This window comes from Fringilla coelebs (genome assembly GCF_963513975.1).
Source record: "Fringilla coelebs genome assembly, chromosome: 6".
Classification (NCBI taxonomy): Eukaryota; Metazoa; Chordata; class Aves; order Passeriformes; family Fringillidae; genus Fringilla; species Fringilla coelebs.
In genome coordinates this window covers 58,527,008-58,547,934 of record NC_140034.1, presented here as the reverse complement: position 1 = coordinate 58,547,934, position 20,927 = coordinate 58,527,008, and the positions used below count along the sequence as shown (strand labels likewise).

The 20,927-nt window shown below is 40.1% G+C and overlaps 2 protein-coding genes across 2 annotated transcripts in view; one reads left to right on the top strand and one right to left on the bottom strand.

Annotated features, from left to right (window-relative positions):
• Nucleotides 1-6,046, top strand: part of CCDC73 (coiled-coil domain containing 73) — a gene marked incomplete at its 5' end in the record, with an annotated part of 48,358 nt that extends 42,312 nt beyond the window's left edge. Inside the window, 2 exon segments of the mRNA XM_084208753.1 lie at nucleotides 2,417-2,550; nucleotides 5,159-6,046. Of these exon segments, the coding sequence (XP_084064879.1) occupies nucleotides 2,417-2,550; nucleotides 5,159-5,401 (377 nt within the window). The 3' untranslated portion in view covers nucleotides 5,402-6,046.
• Nucleotides 6,047-6,183: 137 nt separating this feature from the next.
• On the bottom strand, nucleotides 6,184-20,527 carry EIF3M (eukaryotic translation initiation factor 3 subunit M). The gene is made up of 11 exons (XM_084208578.1): nucleotides 20,378-20,527; nucleotides 18,945-19,077; nucleotides 17,901-18,039; nucleotides 17,424-17,547; nucleotides 16,901-16,995; nucleotides 12,581-12,664; nucleotides 11,243-11,342; nucleotides 10,744-10,825; nucleotides 7,526-7,669; nucleotides 6,913-6,973; nucleotides 6,184-6,485 (listed from the first exon to the last, which is right to left on the bottom strand). Exons 1-11 carry the CDS (start codon nucleotides 20,417-20,419, stop codon nucleotides 6,365-6,367), a joined length of 1,125 nt encoding a protein of 374 aa, XP_084064704.1. The 5' UTR covers nucleotides 20,420-20,527; the 3' UTR covers nucleotides 6,184-6,364.
• Nucleotides 20,528-20,927: the final 400 nt, after the last annotated feature.

Sequence of the window (20,927 nt, the reverse complement as noted above, 5' to 3'; positions counted from 1 at the left end):
TCTATCAGGGCTCTGCATGGATCTGAAAAGCACTGAGCAGCTTTTGCAAATTATTCAGTGTTCTCATTTTGCATCAAAATTAGGGTAGATTTTGAACCAGTAGATGCTTCTTTGAATGGATCTTACAGAAATTTACTTTTTATTTTATTGTACATCTCCAGTTTAGATGGACCATTAAAACCATCTGAATGTGCTGAGTATGTGAAAGGACTTTATATTCTGTCAGGCTCTGGAAAACTTGAAAAAAAACTTGAAAAACTTTGGAGCTTGAGGTGCTCAAAGAGCATTTTAATCTCCTACTACTGACACTTGGTTAGTATTTGTTGAGCAATATTTTGCATGTACAAAATAGTAAATATGAACTTTATTCCATGGGTTTCTAAATCATTACTGAGATGTGGAAAAACTGTATTTTAGATTTGTTTTGCAATAAAATGAGCTGGTAGATTACCCCAAAACTGGAGCCCTGGGAGTTTTCCAAAGAGCAGGATCCATGGGACAGGGTGATTGTGTCTGTAGAGTTTTTGTTGGTGCAGTGTTTTCACCCTTGGCCCTTGAACATACCAAGAGCAAAGTGGACTCCCATCCTTACTTTTGCAGCCAGTGGCAGACAGAAACCCAGCAGTCTGGTTTCTTTACATTGTTCTCTTATCAGTTTAGCTCTATAGGTAATTTTGTTTCTGTCCTTGATCTCCTGCTCATGGATATTTATGTTCTGATGCACATTTTTTGAGGTTGAGTTTCAGAAATGTCTTTGTACCTATAACATTAGTAGTGGTAGCATGGTACTAGAATCCTGATCTCAGATGGCACATTATTTCTTCTAATAATGTGAATTTTGGTATCTGTTTCAATAAAATGAATGCCTAGTTACATGATATTCTGCATGTATCTTTTCTGTAAGAACAGACAGAGCTATCTAAATTTCTTCCCTGCGAGTTCCTCCTCCTCTTCTTGTCAGAAACCTTTCTGTATGCAAAGTGCTGGAACTCCAAGTGATTCTGAGAGATTCATCCAAAGCAATTGGTAGGCAGCTAACTCCAGTCCCTCAGTTGAGTTGCTTAGTGACCAGACCTTGAATTTCAGCAAACCTTCATGGTGAGGGTCTTGGTCTGTGTCCCAGATGTGCCTCACGCTGCCAAATTGAGATAGGCGCCTCCTTGAGGCTGCTGCCCTCTGGGAATGCTGCACCTCCTTGGGAGAGAGGAGAACCTCCCTGTGAGGGCTCCTACAAGTTCCCAGTGTTTGTTGTGCTTGGGGTTTGTGTTGGTTTGTTTGCAGATCTCTTCCCAAATGGCAGACCTGCAGTGGAATCCATGTGGGCACTGGACCTACATTTTAAATCTTTTTATTTGACTGACTGGAGCACAAACCGTTTAGCCATACGAGAGAGCTAGAGGTGAAGAGAACTGGTGAAAGAGTTTAGTAAGTCTGTCTGAGGGAATTCCTTTTACTGCCTAACCACAGTGCAGTTTACTATTTATATGCTGGCTCCCAGAGAGCAGACACTCCACATCAGTAAATGAAGGAAGGAACTGGGAATGGGAAAGATCTTCCTGGCAGATGCTTAAAAAAGAAAATAAACACGTAACCATTTTCCTGTTCCTCCCAAGAGAAAATGTCAGTATTCTGAAATAACTGTTACATAACCATGAGGCAACATGGATTTTCACAGCAAAACAAGGTTTTACTGTCAATGCAGTGATCCACAGGCATCTGTGTAGTGACAAAACAGCTCCTCTTTGCATTGTGAGGAACTGTGAAAGCATCCTTGTGTTTTCACCTTGCAAGGAATTTGATATTGGTTGCAACAGAATCTACTGGTGCTGCATGAAGCCTCTGAAGGTCTGGAGGCTTATACTAGTCTGTAATGAATCTACTCACCTGCCTTTCCTACCTTCAGTAGATGGCTACTGCCTGACCACCTGAAACATCAGATAGAGCCATTAACACAAAGACTCCTAAAGGTGTTTTTTGATTGTCTGAAAAGCTCTGTATTCATGTTTTCTTTTATTACAAGTCACCCTGGAATATCATGTTATAATGGCATTAATTATGCATTTTATTATTGTTATCAGACAGTGAGTTTAAAGTAATAGTGCTTGAAAAAATATATTCAGTTAGAATATTTAGAATACATACACTTCCTATAAATCACTTTTCTGTCATTAACTTAATACGTGAAAATGAGAGAAAACATTTTTAATCAAAGTAGAAATATACCTCATCTTTAGAGAAAAAATAGATGAAGCATGTGAAAGAAAAAAAATGAAGGGCAAAAGCCTACAATAAAGATCCAGGGATTTAAAACAAAAATATTTGATTTTTTAAGATCAGAGGTAAACCAGTTTAGTCATTCACAATTAGTGCCTGGAGACTAAATTGCAGTTGTTACCATTTCCTTTTTGTCAATCAGGTTCTAGCAGTTTGAACAGAGCTGCCAACACTCTGAATGCCTCCAGTATCCACCGAGAGCCCCAGGGAGAGCCTAGTGAAGAATGGAATGCTACAGCAAAGGCTTTTTATGATTCTTCTTTTCCCACAGAACATGTAAGTCAATTAAAAATATTGCAGACCAGACCTCAGTGAGCTAATTCCACAGATATTTGTACAACTGTACCCATCTGGATACTTTAAGGCTGAGTCAATCTCCAAAATAATATCAAAAGGGCAACAAGACACCATTTTTCACAATTAAGGTTGATAGAAAGCAGCAGGAAAAAGTCACAGCATATGAATCAAACAGATGCTAACCAGTCTGTTTGGGAGGGGAGGAAGAGGCTAGTCTATTGTGTACCCTAATAAAAATCATCACTTACAGTAAAAGTAGAAGTTAAAGAAAAAAAAGGAAAATAGTAGTATGTTAAAGTATAAAAACATTGTTTCCTCTATTACTTGATAAGACCATGTAATTTAAAAGAATCCATGGAAGAATAAAAATTCAGCACATCTGTGAATTAGAGCCTATCTATTTATCACACACTGTAGTTATGTGATGCCCTATTTAGAGTAATGTTATTTTGTAGGGTAACATTACACAAACATGTAAAAACCTGTTGTTTCCCAATGCCTCATCACTGCATTTTCAGATCTGTGTTAGACTCTGGAGCTTGAACAGCTCTATTTGAATTTGACCCAATGTTGAATGTATGGTTCAAAAGTGATGCAGCAATTTACAGCTGCAGCTGACCTTTCCTTTTTAGAAGAGGTTCTAGAGGTATTTTTATTTCTCAGATAGTTAGGGCTGTCTCTGGATGAGGTGTAGAGTGGTCTCAAGTGACAGAGTTGGCTGACCAGCAGATAATCAGGTTTTGATGTCATCAGCATTCACAATCCCTGAAATTCACAATACTGATGTTTGAAATTACACCACTTTCCTAGCCTGACTCTACTTGTGAATTACACTGAGGTGCATTTTTCACCAAACACAGTGGTGGTATTTACTCTGTGTTGCATGCTTTTTCTCAGAGGTGGAACCAGGAGCTGAGTGAACTCCACCATGTAGCTACAGCTGAAGCAAAACTGTGTTTCATTATCTGCTTTGTCACCTCCAAACTAAAGCTCCTGCTGTGCTAGCTAAGAAAAAGCAGAAATGGACAAAAACAGTGTCATGCTGGTTTCACCTTAGATTTTCCAAATCCTTAATCTACAAAATCTCAGCCTGCAGTAATGCACTCCTTCCTTTCTGTGTTGGTGTCATTCTAATGCCTTCTGTTCTCAGCTTTTTGTCATTTTAATGACCAAGATAAACAAGCTGTTGGGAGCTGCTTCCTTTGCTTTGATTAACATGTATGATTGCAACTGGAGCAGATTTAAGCCTTCTACAATTTGGGTAATCTCATTCAATCACAGTACAGTACTCTAAAAAGGGATAAAAATTATAAAAAATGTATAAGTGCACTTATAATTCTGGTAAAAATATTAAGAACTGTTTTAAACATTAGTCTATCCATACTTAAGTACCACAGTAAGGATGAATAAGCACTCCCAGGTCAGTTTAAACATGCAGTTTTCAGTACAGGACAGGTTCAACCCCACATGTTATTCCATAGAGATACTGACCAGTGGTTTGCAGTGAAGTATGATCTGTTTGTTGCTGAGGCCTTGGGGACAAGCATGAGAGAATTAACAGGTTGAAACTTACACTGCTCAAATGAAGAACTTATTTCCTCACTACAAGGGAGATGCCAGTCATTACTGACCTGAAGTAGTAGTACCTTCAGCTGCATGACAGCAACATTGTTACAAATGCAATAATGAACAATTTGCATGAATTTTATTGTTCATATTTCAAACTTTAAGAAATGCTTATACACTAGGGAGGTAAGCTTTAGCACAAAATGAATGTGCTAAAATAAAGGTAGGCCTGATTAAGACACAGTGCTTTAGAACTGCTGGGGCACAGTTGCCTAATATTAAAGAAATGATTCAGCAGAGGGGGAGGGTCTCATCGTGTAATCTTGCACAGGAGCAGAGTCTGAGAGGTCACCTTGCAGCTCCCCTGCAGCACAGAGCCGGTGCTGCAGGGGAGCTGCTGGTGCTGCACGCTGCTCCCCCAAGAGCCACACAATGCCAGATTACAGGTGGAGAACTCATCATTCAAGTGCAAGGGTTTTGCTCATCAGGCAAAAAACCTGTTTCCCCACTGTGTTGCCATCTGTCTTTAATTTGGATAGATATGAAGTAGCTAACAGTAATATATCAAAGAGTAATTAAAACTATCAAAAGAACAAAAAGATCTTTAACATAAAAAAGCCAACCTGTTACAGACTGTGCATTACTGATGTTTGCTTTCTAATCTATACAGTGGAGAGGGAGTTAACACTATAAACCTCATGATTTTGGGTTTTGTTAATCAAATGCTTGCCTAGCAATAGAAATGTCAATTGCAACATTAAACTCTTTAATTAAGCTATTTATTTTGCTAATCTGCATTCTAATACAAGTTTGTCGTTTTTAAATCACACTCTTGTACCAAGTCTTATGTTAAGGTTTGGTTTATAAAAGTGGAAGTGTCATTATCAAATTTTCAGTCAAATACAAGGCAAACACTTCAAATTAAATGTGTTTTCTCCAATTGATTTATTTTCCTGTTAAGATTTCCTCTCTTGCTTAATATTCAGCAGAATCCAACAATCTGAACCTTTGTACGTGAATTTCACTGGGTTATCAACTGCTAACATTTGTATTCTGTCAGGTTCAAGAAGGATTTGCTGCTTTACAGAACAAGCAGTCTTCTCACATGACTGTCACTCCAGCAAGTGACAAAGCACCCAAAGATGAGGACAGCTGCTCTCTTAGGAACTCCATTATACAAAACCAAATAGAAGGAATTGAGAAATTACTGAATTTGGAGAGACTTCATTCAGCAAGAAAGAGAAAATATGAAGAAGGCCAGTGAAGATGAGCACCAGGAGATAAGCATGCTTTTAGGCATAGACAGATCACTTCTCTAACCCAGATTTGTAGAGGTATTCCTATAGAATATGGTATATATGTGTAGTTTCATATAACATGTCAGCAGTTCTTAGGTTCTAAAATGTATACAATTGCTACTCCTAATGTTAGTTCTGGTTCTGCAATCAAATTCAAGTTATTATTGGCTTTGCCCAAAGTTTAAAAATTCATAAGTTAATGTTTTTATGTATGTTTAGTAAAATGAAATAATTACTTAACTGTACCCTTCTCCTGCTCCTCAAAAGTTTTGGCTGAAATAGTTCAAGTCTTTTCTCTGACAGACTGCTCATTCAGTTTTCAGGCAAAATCACCTCCAACTGTTTCAGCACGCAATGGGTTCTGCAAACATTTACAACTACTTCCAGCAGTTCTAAGTGGCAGAAGAACAGAAAAATATTCTGCTCACCTTTACTGCCAAATTTAAATCTATCTGTTGTAGTATCTGTATCAGTGAGGGCTCTTTCAACCCTGAAGGATCAGGTATGACTACAGAGATAAGGTAGCAGATCTGGTTTCATGAAGCTTCACTTCTATTAGGTCACATGTCTTCTCCCTTGGGTCTAAGGGAAATTTTCTCTTTAAAATTACTTGGACTATCATTTTTCTGACCTCCCTCCCTTCCTCCCCACACCTCTCGCAAAGAAATGTTCCCATACTGTAAAATGAACAAAAGAAACATAACCAAACAGTTTCTTGTTGCTGATTGTATAAGAAAATCAACAAAGACATTTTCCCATGTTAGTTTTATTGCCTCCTTTTTTTTTTTTTTTTCTTTCTTGGTGTGCCAATTTAGAATATTAAGCTTCTTTGGGCCAATTGCATACATTTTTTGGAAACGTTCACTCAAATTATCAAAGTTTTGAATAAAGTTCATCTATAGCAATATTACTAGGTCAAAAAAAAATTCTTAGGTGTCTGAGAGACTGAGGAGACTGTTTTTCACTTGATTCAGATTTTGTTTCCAGGTGTTTAGAGTGTCATACAACTGCTGCCACTGCTGCTTTCCAAAAGTCCGATGTGTGCTGTGACTGGAGAAGTAAAACAAAATTGGGAGAAGGTTACTAGAGATGTCACACGCACCTAATCATTCTTCTACAGCATTACTTTACTCTCATGAACAACTAGGAAAATTCCAATTTTCTCTCTAGAAAGGGCTTCACTTCACCAGTTAAGAGAATTCTGTAGCCTTCACAAATATTTAAAGCAACAACAGTCATTAGTATTCCTATCACTAGTAGGTCATTAAATGAAATGTCCTGGAAAGTAGGACTCTTTCATTAAATAAGCTAATCACATTCAGTGTGAGCTTTAATAAAATTATGATAAATAGCAACTATTTAACTACCAGCAACTGCTAGGAACAATACCTTGCTTCTAGTTAGAATATTCTACAAATGTAAGTGAAATAATTAGAACACACGAAGTTCTGCAAAGTGCCATGAAGAATTGTCTTACCTGACAATGACTTTCCTCTGTGTCTGATCTATTTTGCAGTACACCATCTTTGTCTTTACAGCTGCAAAAAACAATGCTGTTTTGAGCAACATTTTCATGATAGTGCAAAGGTATTAAACTGCACAAAAATGGTTCAAAATGAGATCAATACAAACATAAGAACTCAGTAGTTCACCTAATCTGTTTTGCTGTTGGTTTTAATGGTCTAGTGGGCAGAAATGCAAAATGATGTAACAATATGAAGGTCACGCACGAATCCTATTGTTTGGTGCCAGTCTATTAAAGCAATATCCTGTACAGATTTTTATGAACTTCTCTCCCCTACAAACACATCCTGTTTTAATGACAGCAAACAAAACCAGATGACAAATTAAACCTGCAAACAATTTATTAGTCCTGTGAAGAATTACATGACATGCAGTTCCTGTCACTGAGAAGGAAAAACCTGGTTAGAACACAACAGTTAGGCCTGTCTTTAAACATAAAGTTATGCAGCTTTAACTTGTAAAAAGCACAGCAATCAAAATTAATATTGTTCTTAAAATTTAGCATGAGCTGAGAAGACTATAAAGGTCTTTTTGATGAGCAGTATGTGCAGAACCACAGTTCTTACCATCAATGACAAATGCTTCTACATCATCAGCCCCAATCTGGAGTTCCTGCTGCATTGTGTCAAATGAGATTTCTTTATTCTCTACAGCCATTCCCATGAAAGTAAGGAGCCTCATCTTGGCCATATTGTGTTCGTGCAACAAGCCTGAGGAAAAGTATTGATAGTTTAATTAATGATCTAATTGTAATTCATACAAATAATTTGCTTTTCATGTTATTTTTACTATATATGCTTCCAATAATTTAAAATTTATTTCACATTGAAATATATTGTACTTTTCATTGTCAACAGTTTTTTTGAGGTAAAATACAAAATCCTGGATCTGCCTCATCTTTTGCTACAATAGCAAGTTTCATTGTGAATTCATCGAGACTCAGTTGGTTTTAGCAGAAATATATTATCTACAAAATTTTTGGGTTTTGAGCAGTAAAAACATCACCTAAACAGAATTTGAAGTGGTAAGAGTGCAAGTGAAATTTTCAGTTGCGTCACCTGGAAGAACAGCAATGCAACAAAATGGAAAATTCATGGCTGGTTATGCTAAAAATCTTAGAGCCTCACCACTCATTCTCCTGTGGTTTCTGGAAAACAAACCTCCCACAGCGATGGTTCCAGAACAGAACACTGTGCTGCCAGAAGAAAGCATTTTGCTACTGAATTTGTTTGTCCACAGCAAAAAAGGCATCATGAGGCTCATGTAAGCATCTACTGTGGCTCAGAAAATTGCTGTTCAAAACCAGCGGAACGGATACTGAAGTCAGGCTACATCTTTCACATGGCTGCATAGATGCCAACACAAGGAACTGAGCCAAGGCCTTGCATGTCTAAATAAGAGACCACTTTCCTGGAAAAACAGCTAGGTCAACCAAGTTAAGTCACTGAAATGAAACAAGGCACTTCTTAATCCCAAGGTCCACGAGGTACCAACTAAGATCCAGTGGAAGCTTCTTAAAAATGAGTGTCAATTTTTTTGTTCTAGAATGACATTATAAACATTCCCATAGCTTCAGTAAATATGTAAGTTTGGAATTTATAACACCCATACACTAGCAGGGAAGCACATTAGTGCAGGACATCATGTTGTGTTAATTAGCTGTAATTATGATGCAGGTTCCCTATTTGGCACCGATTCAACAAAAACGAGATCACCATAATTCATACGAATGAGGAGCACCAGCAACTATACCTAACTGGGTTTAATGGAACTCTACAAGCATCAAAAAATCAATTAGCACACATTAACCCTAATTAACAAATGCAAATGAGATGCTGATTAACTTTGCGAAGAAGACTGCTGATAACACCAGATTAACTGTGGCCATGTTAGGGCGATGCAGTTGACACAGATAATGCTACTGCTGGCCTAAGTTGTCAGCATTAATAAAACAACAAATTGTAACAAACTGATGCTGCCTGTGGGAGCCTGCACTGCACAGCTTTCCTGGGCCAGTTCTAACTAATCCTGGTCCAGGAAAGGTTACAACTACAGCCCATGCTCTACTGCCACTGGAATCCTATTCTAAAAAGCCTTTAAAAGAGTATTTTGGCAAGTTATTTTTAAAAATATGTCTAAAGCATGGTTTAAAATCTCATTGCTTTTAGGAACAGAGAATTTTTGAATGCCTCATCTTAAAACTACATTGTTGTCTAGACCAAGCTGCCCTTGTTTATCAAAGCCATGGCTGAGCCACTCAGTTCTCAGCATTTCCATCTGTGCTGCCTCCAAATCTCTGCTTGTCCATTGCTCAAAGACACAGAGAGGTTCTGGGCACACCATAGAGAAATCACCATAAGTGGAATGTAAGACTGTCTTTCCAAACAGTTGCACAGGTATCTGAGGATTTTACTAAGATTATATGAATCTTAGATCCACTGAAAGTTCACACACTGAATTAATTCATGGAGGGAAGCACAGACACTGGGAGGCAAGGCAAAAGAAACCACAACAACTGAACATAATACAATTAACGCTACATAGATGTGTAATTGATCTTCCATAAATTTATTCAAATGTTGGTGTAACAGCAATTTCAGCAAATACTTCTGTGGACAAGTACCTAAAAGATAAACCCCAAATCCACTTTCCCCTGAAAAAGAAAAGCAAAAGATGTCTGCATAACTAATGTTCAGATACACGTGACTAAAGATGCACTTATCCTATACACACATTTAGAAGCTACCAAAAACTTGCTGCTATATCCACCAAAAAATCCCATTGGTATTTCCATCATTTTAATACCCAAAGTACCACAATTTTAAAGCTCTGAGAGCAATTATTCTAAGAATTCCATCACACTCCATTAAACAAAATAATGCATGTGTTAAAAAGCTGCACTAAACTCTGTTTTAGCAAACTATGGCTTTCCTCACATGCATCCAAGGCAGTGTTTAAGTGTCATTTGAAAATCAAAGTTATAAAAAAAAATATCGTATTTTTATGGAAACATTTATTCATTACCAATATGTCAAAACCTTAATGCAGTAATAAAAAAATCTGCATCATTGAGCAATTTCTGCATTGTCACTGACCCCTGTCCTAAAAAGCTGGAATATAAAAAACGTAATTTTAATGCATGCAATAGCTTATGAACCAGTGCTCCTTTGAAACAGTCAATTACACATCAACGGGGGAGTGTCAAAGTGTTAATTACTACTCCTTTTTTCCACAGTGTGTAAATAAAGAGGGTGCTGACATTAACATTCCATCACATTGCTTCATGTGATGAAACAAATTAACTGGGACAGACTGTGGTTTGCTGGGTCTAATGCATCAGCACAGGCAGACACACACACACAAACACACACACAATTTGCATGCTTTATCTTACTGCTCAGAGGTATTTGCTGTTACAAAGTTATTCATCATTAAAAAAAAAATAGGAGATTTATACAAGGCGGTGGTTTCCTTAATGTACTTGTGATCTCTGGCCTAGCCTGGGATATGAATGTGTTAAACCTTTCAGGAGGGGAGTTCTAAGAGAAAAAAAAAACAGTGGGTAAAACCATAGTTCTGTTCCAAAGCCATAAACCAGCTTGTTTTCAAAGAACATACCATGGTTAGATGGCCCACTCACAGTCTACAAGAGGTTATCATCTACAAACTCTGATCTGTTTTGAAATTTCCTTGCTTCAATACATGGATTCAAACTGAATTACTCTGTAGCTTCCACACCTTAAACCATGTAAATAGTCAGAAATGTAATGATCTGAAAACTTACCCAGGGAGTCAATGAAGTCTTTGTTGTTCTGGTAAAACTTGACATAGGAAGCTAGTTTAGCACTTACAAAAATTGTCAAAAGCTACAAGATGGAAAACAAACATGAGAACAGTTTAAATATTATCTTGGTTTCCCTCTTTGCAGACTGGACAGATACAGTCAGAAACTATGGGTATTGAACAGAAAAATAAGCTGTTAAGAGCTGGAATTCTGTCTTCTGTCAATAGATGTGGGCAGTCTGTGCTGAGCTTACTGCCTTTCCCCAGATTTAAAATTTGCTACAGAACTCAAGTGAGGGCAGGACTTGTAAATGAGTTTCTGAAACTTTGAAAGGGAAACATTTCACATGCAATTTTAATTTTAAAGATTGTAAAAGAAATAGCACATTGCGGCTCAGGATTACTGACACAGATAACTGTTCTAATGGATTTCAAAAGACACATTAAAACAAAGCAGTCTACTGTTATCAAACCATCTCGCTAAAAACAAAGTTACTTACATCATGAATAAGTTCTCCTTCCAAAAATTTGACTGGTTTTAAGGCAAGAAGATGATCAAAGAGAAAGGTATTTGGATCCTTCAGTGCTCGTACAATACATCTGATGAGAAAAGGAAAATGGATACTTTCAAAGCAATTCACATCTTTATGACTAAGAGCAACTCAATTTGTTGTTCCTTGCTTTCTAGGAAACAGGGGTTTTCAATTATTATTAGAAGTAACATATGTCATTTTACAGATGGAAAAACCAAGAAACAGGAAGCATTAAAGTAGTTTGTCCAGTATTCCAAATGGAATGTGCCAGGTGGTCAAACCACAGATCACCCTAGAGTTTTCATCTATGCATTTATTTCCAGCACAGCCTTTGTTCCTAGGAGGAACAAAGGTATTTTTACTGTGCTCCTAAAATTTCACAGAATTAAGCTGTTTTGGAAGATTTAATTATACTTGAATACGTGACACAAAACAGAGAAAAACCCAACACCAAACAGTGCAAGGCCCAGGATTTCTCAGTTGCAGCTGCAGACTAGCAACAGGAACTCTAGAAGAAATTTTCTCAGCAGCACATCAGAAACCTTGGCTTGCTCTGCCACAGCAGGACACCAGGAGAACCTGAGCTCTGCACCAACACAGCCCTGGGCACACGAGTTTTCAGAAGGAACAGGCTGCTGTAGGGGAGCCAGTGAAGTTCCCACTTAGGCACAGACACTAATTTTCCTCCATGGTTAAGTATAAACAACTCCCTTGAGAACTAATGGTAGTGCACATCTGGCAGAAACTAAAGATGTAATTCCTAAGAAAAATCATGATGGTTAGAACATCAAAACACAGGCATTTACTCATTTTGGCCAGAGGGGAAAATGCACTGTTATGAATCAGTTTAGTCCCAGCTTGTTCAGCAGGTAAGCTTACATCCTTTGTACTTGCTCATAGAGAAGACAGCAACAATGTTTTTTCAAGAGAAAGTGCTATTTGTAAAGAATGCTCACAGTCAGATAAGACAGGCAAAAAGTAAAACTATCTGAAATAAAGGATTCCAGGACAGATTTTGAGTGCACAGCTGATGTCAAGTCCTTATCCAAGGCTGATCTCTCTCAGCAGTGACCAGGAACGCTCCTGTGCACTTGCACACTGGAATAAACCTGGCTGTGCCTACAAACAGCCAGACCTACAGCAGACTGCAGAGACAAACTCTTGACTGAGTCAGCAATGCTACACGAGAGGACAGGCAGAGCCCTTGGCCTGCCAGGCCATTTGATCCTCTTAATAGTAAGGGGATCAAAATAATTTGGCAATTGAGGAAAAGTTACTTTTAAGGAAACTGAAAGTCAGTCTTACCTGTGAGCATCAACTCTAGCCTGGGAAGCATTGTCCTCTGTGTAACTTCCCAATAGCTCCACCATTACTTTTGCTGCAGTGTCACTATAGAAAAAAAATAAAGTTACCTCAGGATTGCTGAAAAAATAGTTCAAACAAGGCACTCAAATATTTAAATAATTCCATTATAATGTTATAGGTCAAATTAAATCACATTTGAAAAAGATGTAGATGATCCCTTTTAATTCTAGTGGAGAGAACAAATTAGCTGGATGTATTCTTTCAATTCTTGTTCTACAAAATGTTTATCTTCACCCTTCATTTCATTCTCTTAAACTGATTAATTACCTGCTGGTTATGGAAAAAGCTTTCTGAGCTAGGAACAGCTTTATATGGTTCACTAGAATGCTCCTCTCGTGCACATCTGGATTTAATCATTGCGCAATAAGTAGCGCTGCAAAGTTTATTTCAAATGTAAAATGGCATCTCTTAAAGAATATTTATGGTCAGGAAAATGACTGTATAAAAGCTGCTCTCTTCTTTCACAGATTCTCCAAGTATTCTGAGTGAGAGCTGCTCCCTTTATTGATGAAATTATGCAGCCAGCAGTGAGACTGGCTGAGGCTGCTCTGAAGCTTCCAGCACTGCTCTGACAGACACCTTTTAGACAAACAACTCCTTCTCAAAAAGCTGATCAAACCTACAGCCTTGTGCACCCAGATATCTTGTTAACAACATCAAAACTATTGCAAACCAGCTCTGAGATTGTTACTGTGTCATTTTAACAGATTTTTTTTATTTTCACTTCACAGTTTTACCACGATAAAGGCCAGCAACCGCTGATGCTCGTTGCAAAATTTACACCAAATTATCCCACCTGGACTAAAAGCACACACAATTTGTCTTAAAACAAAACACTAGGAGAATAAAATTTCCATTTGCACTAGTGACTTAGGCCAATGGCATCAACTGCACAGGGAAGAACAAACCAACACAAGATGCCCAGTATGCTCTGTGCTGGGACAGAGGTTTAACCCATACAGCAGCACGGGGCTGAATGGATTCTGTAATACAATAACAGTGTCTTTATATTTGAAATCTCACCATACCACTGTTTGGCAGCCACTCCATAGGGTGAAGTTTGTTCTCAGAGAATTGACCATATCTGAGAGATGTGCAGCACAAATATTAAGACATCATAGGCAACAGCCAGTATCACACAAAATCTGGATGTACATTGTCCCCAGGCAGGGGCATTTTCTATAGATCCCAGCATTCCAGAACCATATTGCGGGATATAAGCTTTAATGGCACATTTGTTTTAAAACTCCAGCATTAAGGAGGTCAGCTTATGTTTTGCCCTGGTGACCAATATTGACACAGAGGAACCAACAGTTCTGTATCAGTGAAAAAAAAATTAATTTAGGCAGCTTTATGTATAAGAAAAGCATCTGCATGTAAATCAGTCTGTGACTGACTATGATTTTAGCACTGGTGAAATCTTACCAAAATTAGATGTTCTAGGAGAGAAAGGATCACTTTAATACAGGAATGGCAACATACAGATGCCTTTTTTTTTTTTTTTTAAGTAGGGAAGGAGTGAAATTTTTCACTTGTATTTCTAGGAAACAACAGAATGCTACAAGACAATTACTCCCAAACTTTGTGTGCTAAATTCTTGTGAACCTCAGCAAATAGGGCAGCCTTTACATTCTATTCTATTCAAATATGGCAGCCTTTATATTCTGTGGCAGTCTTGTATTCTATTCAGCGTCAGATTACTACTGCAAATTAGGCAGTTTCAAGCACTAATACAGATCACTGTTTTACCACAGCTCGTTGTTAAATGTGTCTCACCTAAGGTGCAAATGTGAACATTTTTTCCTAGTAAACCAGCCTGAGTAAGTGCTCCTGTCTGCACTTGCCAGTCTAGATGCATAACTTGACAAAAAGCCAGTGAGAGTTTAAGAGTGATGGCAGATGAAAGGAACAAAAAACCACAGCAGAGCATTCAGAGACTTAGTGAGATGCTGGAATTGAGTTGCTCTACATTACATGACATTAAACTGAACTAAAATGGAATGAAACAATTACTCTGCAGGTGCCTGACATGCTGAGCTTTTTGCTACAAGGTTTAATAGCCAGACTTGCCAGACCTGTTTGAATTTAACTTGGGCAGGGCCAAAGCTGCTGAATCCCGCCAGCACAGACCAGCTTTAAACTGCATCAAGGTGGCTGGAAAAGGTTTGATAAAACAAACTTTCACTTGTTACTGCAGGAAAAGGGACACCACACAACCTCTGCACATTTACTTTTTAGGAGCTACCAATCTATTAACTACCAATACTGGAGATCCACTGGGATTAAGCCTAATTAGCTAGAAAAAAACCATCTCTTCTGCCACACTGACCAAAGTTAAAACAGAAATCAAGCAAACAAAAGAATTCAATTGTCTTTAACAACCTAGTTCTTTTACTTTGATTAGAAATCAACAACAGTAACTGAGGTATGATTTTTATCATGTACTTTTCAGTTCCCACTTATCTTCCCATACTGCTAGATAGAGCAACATTCCTGAGTGCTACAGCTGGAATGCTGCTGTGAGTTTCCCATACTATTGCAAACACTGCCCACTGATCCAGGAGAGTGAACCAGGTCAAAGGTGCCAGGGTCACTTCTTCTTTTCTTTTCTGGAGAGAAGTGCAAGTGCCCTGAAACACTCAGTGAACAGACTGGACACCAAGTGCAGGAGTCTTACAGGATTTGTGGAAGGTTTTATTGGCCATCTTAAAAAATCACCTATGGTTAGCAAGCAAAAAACCATTTAATAGCAAGGGTACTGGTAGTAGTGGAAAGAAAAACTAAAGTTTAGTCCACTGATTTCATAGCAGGACTAGATAAAAATAGTTGGCTATTAAGTTTGGGAATGAAACTAGTTAAAACCTCACAATAAATCAACAGGATGGGAAGTGAGGAAGAGCAGGAATGTTATCAGTGTAATATTTCTGAAACAAGGTAAGCACTAAGCCATGGAAGAGATCTGTAACATTTCTCAATTAATTTTGACTATCTGAAATCTGCCGGTCAGAACTATTGATGCAAAAGCATTTGAGTGTTACAAACAGGAATTCCCAGTAATGTAGCTCACAGAGTAACTACTCCATGAGGATTAATCATCCCTAAACTGAGGTTATGATCCTGCCATGCTGACGCAGCATTTGCAGGCTACAATTCCAGCAGGGCAGAATAAGCCAACTGTCCTGACAGATGGAACTCTTCTCCACCTGCGACAGCTTCACACTTGCCTTTTTAAACCCCCAGCAAGGTCATGTCCCCAGGCCAAGCCCCAGAGCAGTCACACAAATGCCCACAGCAGCACAAACACACACAGGTACTGGCAGCTGGAAGGGACAGGAACAGAGGGTACAGGACAGAATTTCCTTTTGCAGCACTGCAGGGTTGTGCAAATGCTGAAAATGCACAAGTGCAGTTCTGGTATCACTGTGGGTCAGCAGTGGAGTGGGCTTGAAGCTGCCTCAGTAGGAAAATAAAAAACTTGAAAACAGAGTGGAAGGGCAGGGGGAAGGAACGCACATCCCCATCCCAAAGTGCAGGGACAGGTTAAGTAGGTTTGAGCTGTTGTGGAACTACACCCCAAGCCACTGGACAGCAGCCCATCACAGCAGTCCTGACCAGGGCAGTCAATCCACTGCATCATTTCTGTAAGATCAACTGATGACAGCTCTCAGTTCAGACCTGCATTAGTTTACAGGCACCATACACACTGGATTACTTCACATGCCAGAAGACAGTGGTCTGCCAAGTTTGTTAGATCAAAGATGCTTCTTATGATCCAGGATAATAATTCAAAATGGCCAAGCAGGTATTCTGTGGACATTAATTTCCATGACTAGTGGAAAGCTCTGTCCTGAAGGTAATGTTTACATAAAAAGACTGATTCTGTTAGGCATGATTGATAAGCCTTCCCACATCATTAAGTAAGAGATAGCACTACCATGCACTAAAATGTCAAAAGTGCAATTAAATAATAAACTTGGCATAATGCTACAATGAACTAAGATGATTATTTATAGAAAGGAATAGTGTTATTTTGGGAGTCTGTGGTTTGCAGCTAATTCACTACTACCTTTAATATTATTGGGAACACTGGTTTAATGCAAGAGTGCTTAAAAATATTTTAAAAAACCCCAGAAGTGTATTTGGATCAAATTATCAGTACATATTGATTTTACAAGTCCTGTGAGAAATACTTTCCCTACAGCTCACCTATAGTACATCAAAATACAGAGTTGTCTAGTATGTATGACTTGTCTTTTGTACCTTTTCTTGCAGTCTACTAGGACATCATAGAGCAGTCTCAGGAGAGTGTGCTTTTTCTCTGTGGCGAGATTCCAGTCAGAAATCCATTTTCGGACCTAGGTAGAATACAAGTGAAAAAGAAGCATTCAGGAAAAGATTAAAATAGCACTACAAATACCCCTCATTTTCTCCCAAGCAGAAAAGGATTGAAAGTATCTTGCACAAAGATTTCTTTTAGGTTTTCTGATTCTCATGCTCCCATTGCTCCTATCTGCCCATGTCAAAAGTTGCTCTCCCTCTTTAATGACCCCCTTTAAAGTACTGCAATAAAGGTATCCTGGAGCCTTCTCTTCTCCAGGCTGAACAATCCCAATGCTCTCAGCTTTCCCTCACAGGAGAGGTGTTGCATCTCTCTGATCAGCATTTCATGGCAATTTCTCTAGGCTCTGGCAGTTTGTAAGAGATGGTCTGTATCAGCTCTGAGTAATATTTAGGTGCGGCACGGTTCATACAAAGGCCACAACTTGAAGGGTCACTTAATTACCTGATCTAGTTCAGTTGGAATGTACTGGATGGCACCACAGGACGAGGCCACTTTGAGAAGGCTGCAGTACACTGTGTACCTCACAGGAGTGTTCTTGTCCATGCCATGGAAGAGATTGCTCAGGCTAAAGCACAAACAACCAACAACGGAGTTAGAGAGCCTTCAAAAAACATTACTGGAGTGCATGTCAATGTTCTTTTAACACACAGGCTAGTACAAAGCATCTGGCAGCACCTTACACCCAGGAACTGTAACAGCTTCCAGTTTTGTAATCATTTTCAGCAAAGCTGAAAACTATGCTTATTAATTTCACTTTGTAACACCCAAGGGAAAAAAAATTAGTACACAGTGGAAAAAAAAAGGTTAAAAGGGTGCTTCCTGCAACACCCCACACTTTGATTTAAAGACATACAAGATAATCCTTCCTCTTCAGAGGCCAAGTCACCACTGTCTCACTTTGCCATGTCCAACACTTACAGCTGCAGTCTGAGAGATGGGCGCTCTCCTTCCCGAAACTTCACTAACTTCTCACACAGGTTTTCTATCAGTGCTTCTTGTTTGTCAGGTTCCAGGATAAGAAGCAGAGAGACAACACTGTTCATCACACTCTCCACATCTGCATAAACCAAAACATACAGCTGTTGGAAACTGCAAGCAGCAATCAGTAGCTACCTTGTGCTGGATATACCTTTGATAATAGTAATTCATACTTTCGATATGAATTACCACTTTGCATGAGCAAGAATTGTAAAAGAAAGAAAATGCCAAGATACCAACCTGGATATTCATCAGAATGTACCAGACACTTGGCTCAGGTGGGCTTACACCAACAAACCTCCATTTAAGACAAGAATTACCACTCTAAGGTCAACACAGAAGGTGGTATTTGATATCAAACTTGCTCTGAATTCTGTTTACACACAGGAGAAATCAGAGGAACTGTAGGTTCCACACAGTGGCTTCCTCCTGCACATTCAGGAAACTGCCCACAGTTCTACAGTGAGAACAGTAACACCTAGTGCTCAAGCAAAGTAAAACATTTCACCAGGAGCACAAGGACACTGAAGTGTATTACAGACCCTCCCCAGCTCATTTAAAGCGTGGTGTTCCATCCTTTCCAAAGAGAACCACACCAGTTTTGTGTTTTCTTTTCAGTCTGCCCAATTATCAGTCAAGTAAAGAAAAATAACAAAATTCATTACATATGGAAAACATTATCTATTCCCCAGAGTGACACCTGAGCATCAAAAGCTCTGTTTTACATATAAGTCTCTATGCCCTCATTACAAGCAGAGTCTAGCTCAGCTTCTGACTTCTTCAAAGAGTGCTGGATGTTTGGAGAAAGGAGGGGCAGAGTACATGCAAATATTCCAGGGCAAAGATGGAAATGTGCACTTCCAGTTTTATGAGGATGCACAGCTTGTGTTTTAGTGCTACACATCTCTAAACTCTGCCAACTGTTACTGCTTGAAAGCACTGATGGCAATAAACAGCAAAACTAACAAGACTTAAAATGCAAACCTTTGTCATCCTCTTTCAGGCACACATCACACACTTCAATAATCTGTGCCAAGTCCACATGAAGTCCACCTTCAGCGTTTTCTTCAGAGATTTCTGCTCCTTTGGATTTCAGGTAAGCTCGCAGTTCTGCAGCCTTATAAAAGAGAAAGAAAATACATACTAAACAAAACAGTTGTTTTGTGAATAACAAAATCAAAGCAATTAAATTTCTTACATATTTTTGTTCTGCCATATGCTGAACCTGCTGTTTTGCCAGTGACTGATCAGGTCACAGAGCTATTTCTTACAGTGTCAATGTGTCACTTACAACTGGGTACTGCACTGCAACCCTATTAAGTTTTTATAGGACACTTTCTTATGAAGTTTTACTCTTTTACTCCCTCTGCAAACATCAAAACCATTTAGTTGCTTGTTCACCAGAAAAGAAAAAAAGGCATAAACAAAGGCACTTTAGAGAGGGCAGGACTTTGTCTTCACAACCTCACAACAGTTTCTAATCTAATTATAGAATGGCTTGTGTTGGAAGGAACCTTAAAGATCATCTTGTTCCACACCTATGCCATGGGCAAGAACATTCCACTAAACCAGGTGGAAAACCCCATTCAGCCCAGCCTTTAAATGTCATGAGCTGCCTTACACTGTTAGGACTTAAACCTACACCAAGAAAATACCTTTCCCTCAGCAATAGGCCTATTCATTATAACTCAGGGCTTCACCAGCAGAACCATAACCCTTCAGAAACAATCCGAGGCCATACAACTTTTGGCACTTGCGACCAGGAGGCAGCTGTGACATTTACATCTCCTTCAGTGTCAAATCATTTTGGAACCAGAAGAAAAAGCTAAATGCCCTGGGACAAATTGCCGTACTGAGGATGTTTCACACCAGTTACCTGACGAAGTTGTACTCGGCATTATGGCAAGTGAAAACTGAGCTGAATGCTGGTAGCCATGTGTCCATTTCTTGCAGATTTCCAATGTGTACACGCACACATTGTGTATATATAAACATATATACGCACATACATACTTCAATGACACTGGCAACAGAGCCAAAGGCGTAACAAAGCAGCAGCTCAAACACAGCATTCCCCCGTCCCGAGCCTGCAGTACCGAGAACTCCACAAAACCCAAGTAATGCCCATATATGAACCCGCTTTCATCTCCTAAATAAAAAGTAGGGGTGAGAAGCGATGAAATCGAAGTGCCGGAGAGGGAACATTGAAGAGGGAACTGCAAGCACCGGGTTATCTTTCAACCACTATGTTCAAGTTTCTCCAATCGTCTGCTCGGTCTCTGTAGGGAACAGCCCGGACGAGTTCGCGGAGCGCTCGCGGCGCGCACGGCGGGGCAGGTCCGGCCCGGGCTGCCGCCCCCGACACGGCTCGGCCCAGCCCCGCGGCCCGGGGCCTATCGCTCCGCGGGGACACTGACCTGATCCTCCTCGGTGATGTCGATGAAGGCCGGGACGCTCATGGCTCCGAGCACGCCGCGCTCCGGAAAGGCGGAGCGGCTTCCGCCACCGCGCCACGCCGCGCCGCTTCCGCTTCCCGCGCCGGGCGGGCGGGCCCCGCGCTCCGACCGCCCTGCGCCCGACTCGGCCCGGCCCGGACCGCTCCGCCCTGCCCGGCACGGCCCTGGCCGGACCGCTCCTCCCTGCTTGACTCGGCCCTGCCCCTCCGCCCTGCCCAGCACGGCCCTGCCCGCTCCTCCCTGCCTGACTCGGCCCTGCCCGGCACGGCCCTGCCCGTTCTGCCGGCCTTTCCCACCGCCGGGCAGGACCCTGGGACTGCCCGGGCTCGGCCGCGGCACCGACACCCGCCCCCCCCACTCCCCTCACACTCCTCTCACACTCCCCTCACGCTCCCACCTTCCTGTCTCCCCGTTTAAAAGCTGAAGTGCTTCTTGCCTAGTACTTTTCCCGTGAAGCCGCTCGATAACAGCCCTGGTGGAGGTGTGTCGGCAGTGAAAGGCGGTGGGAGTA

Excerpts from the sequence above, each read along its gene's own strand:
- EIF3M (XM_084208578.1), bottom strand. The coding sequence starts at position 20,419 with ATGAGCGTCCCGGCCTTCATCGACATCACCGAGGAGGATCAG. Across the intron at positions 10,826-11,242 it reads AAGGAGAACTTATTCATGAT|CTTTTGACAATTTTTGTAAG; the intron begins GTAAGTAACTTT and ends TCCATCTTGTAG. Across the intron at positions 7,670-10,743 it reads AGACTTCATTGACTCCCTGG|GCTTGTTGCACGAACACAAT; the intron begins GTAAGTTTTCAG and ends ACTTTTCCTCAG.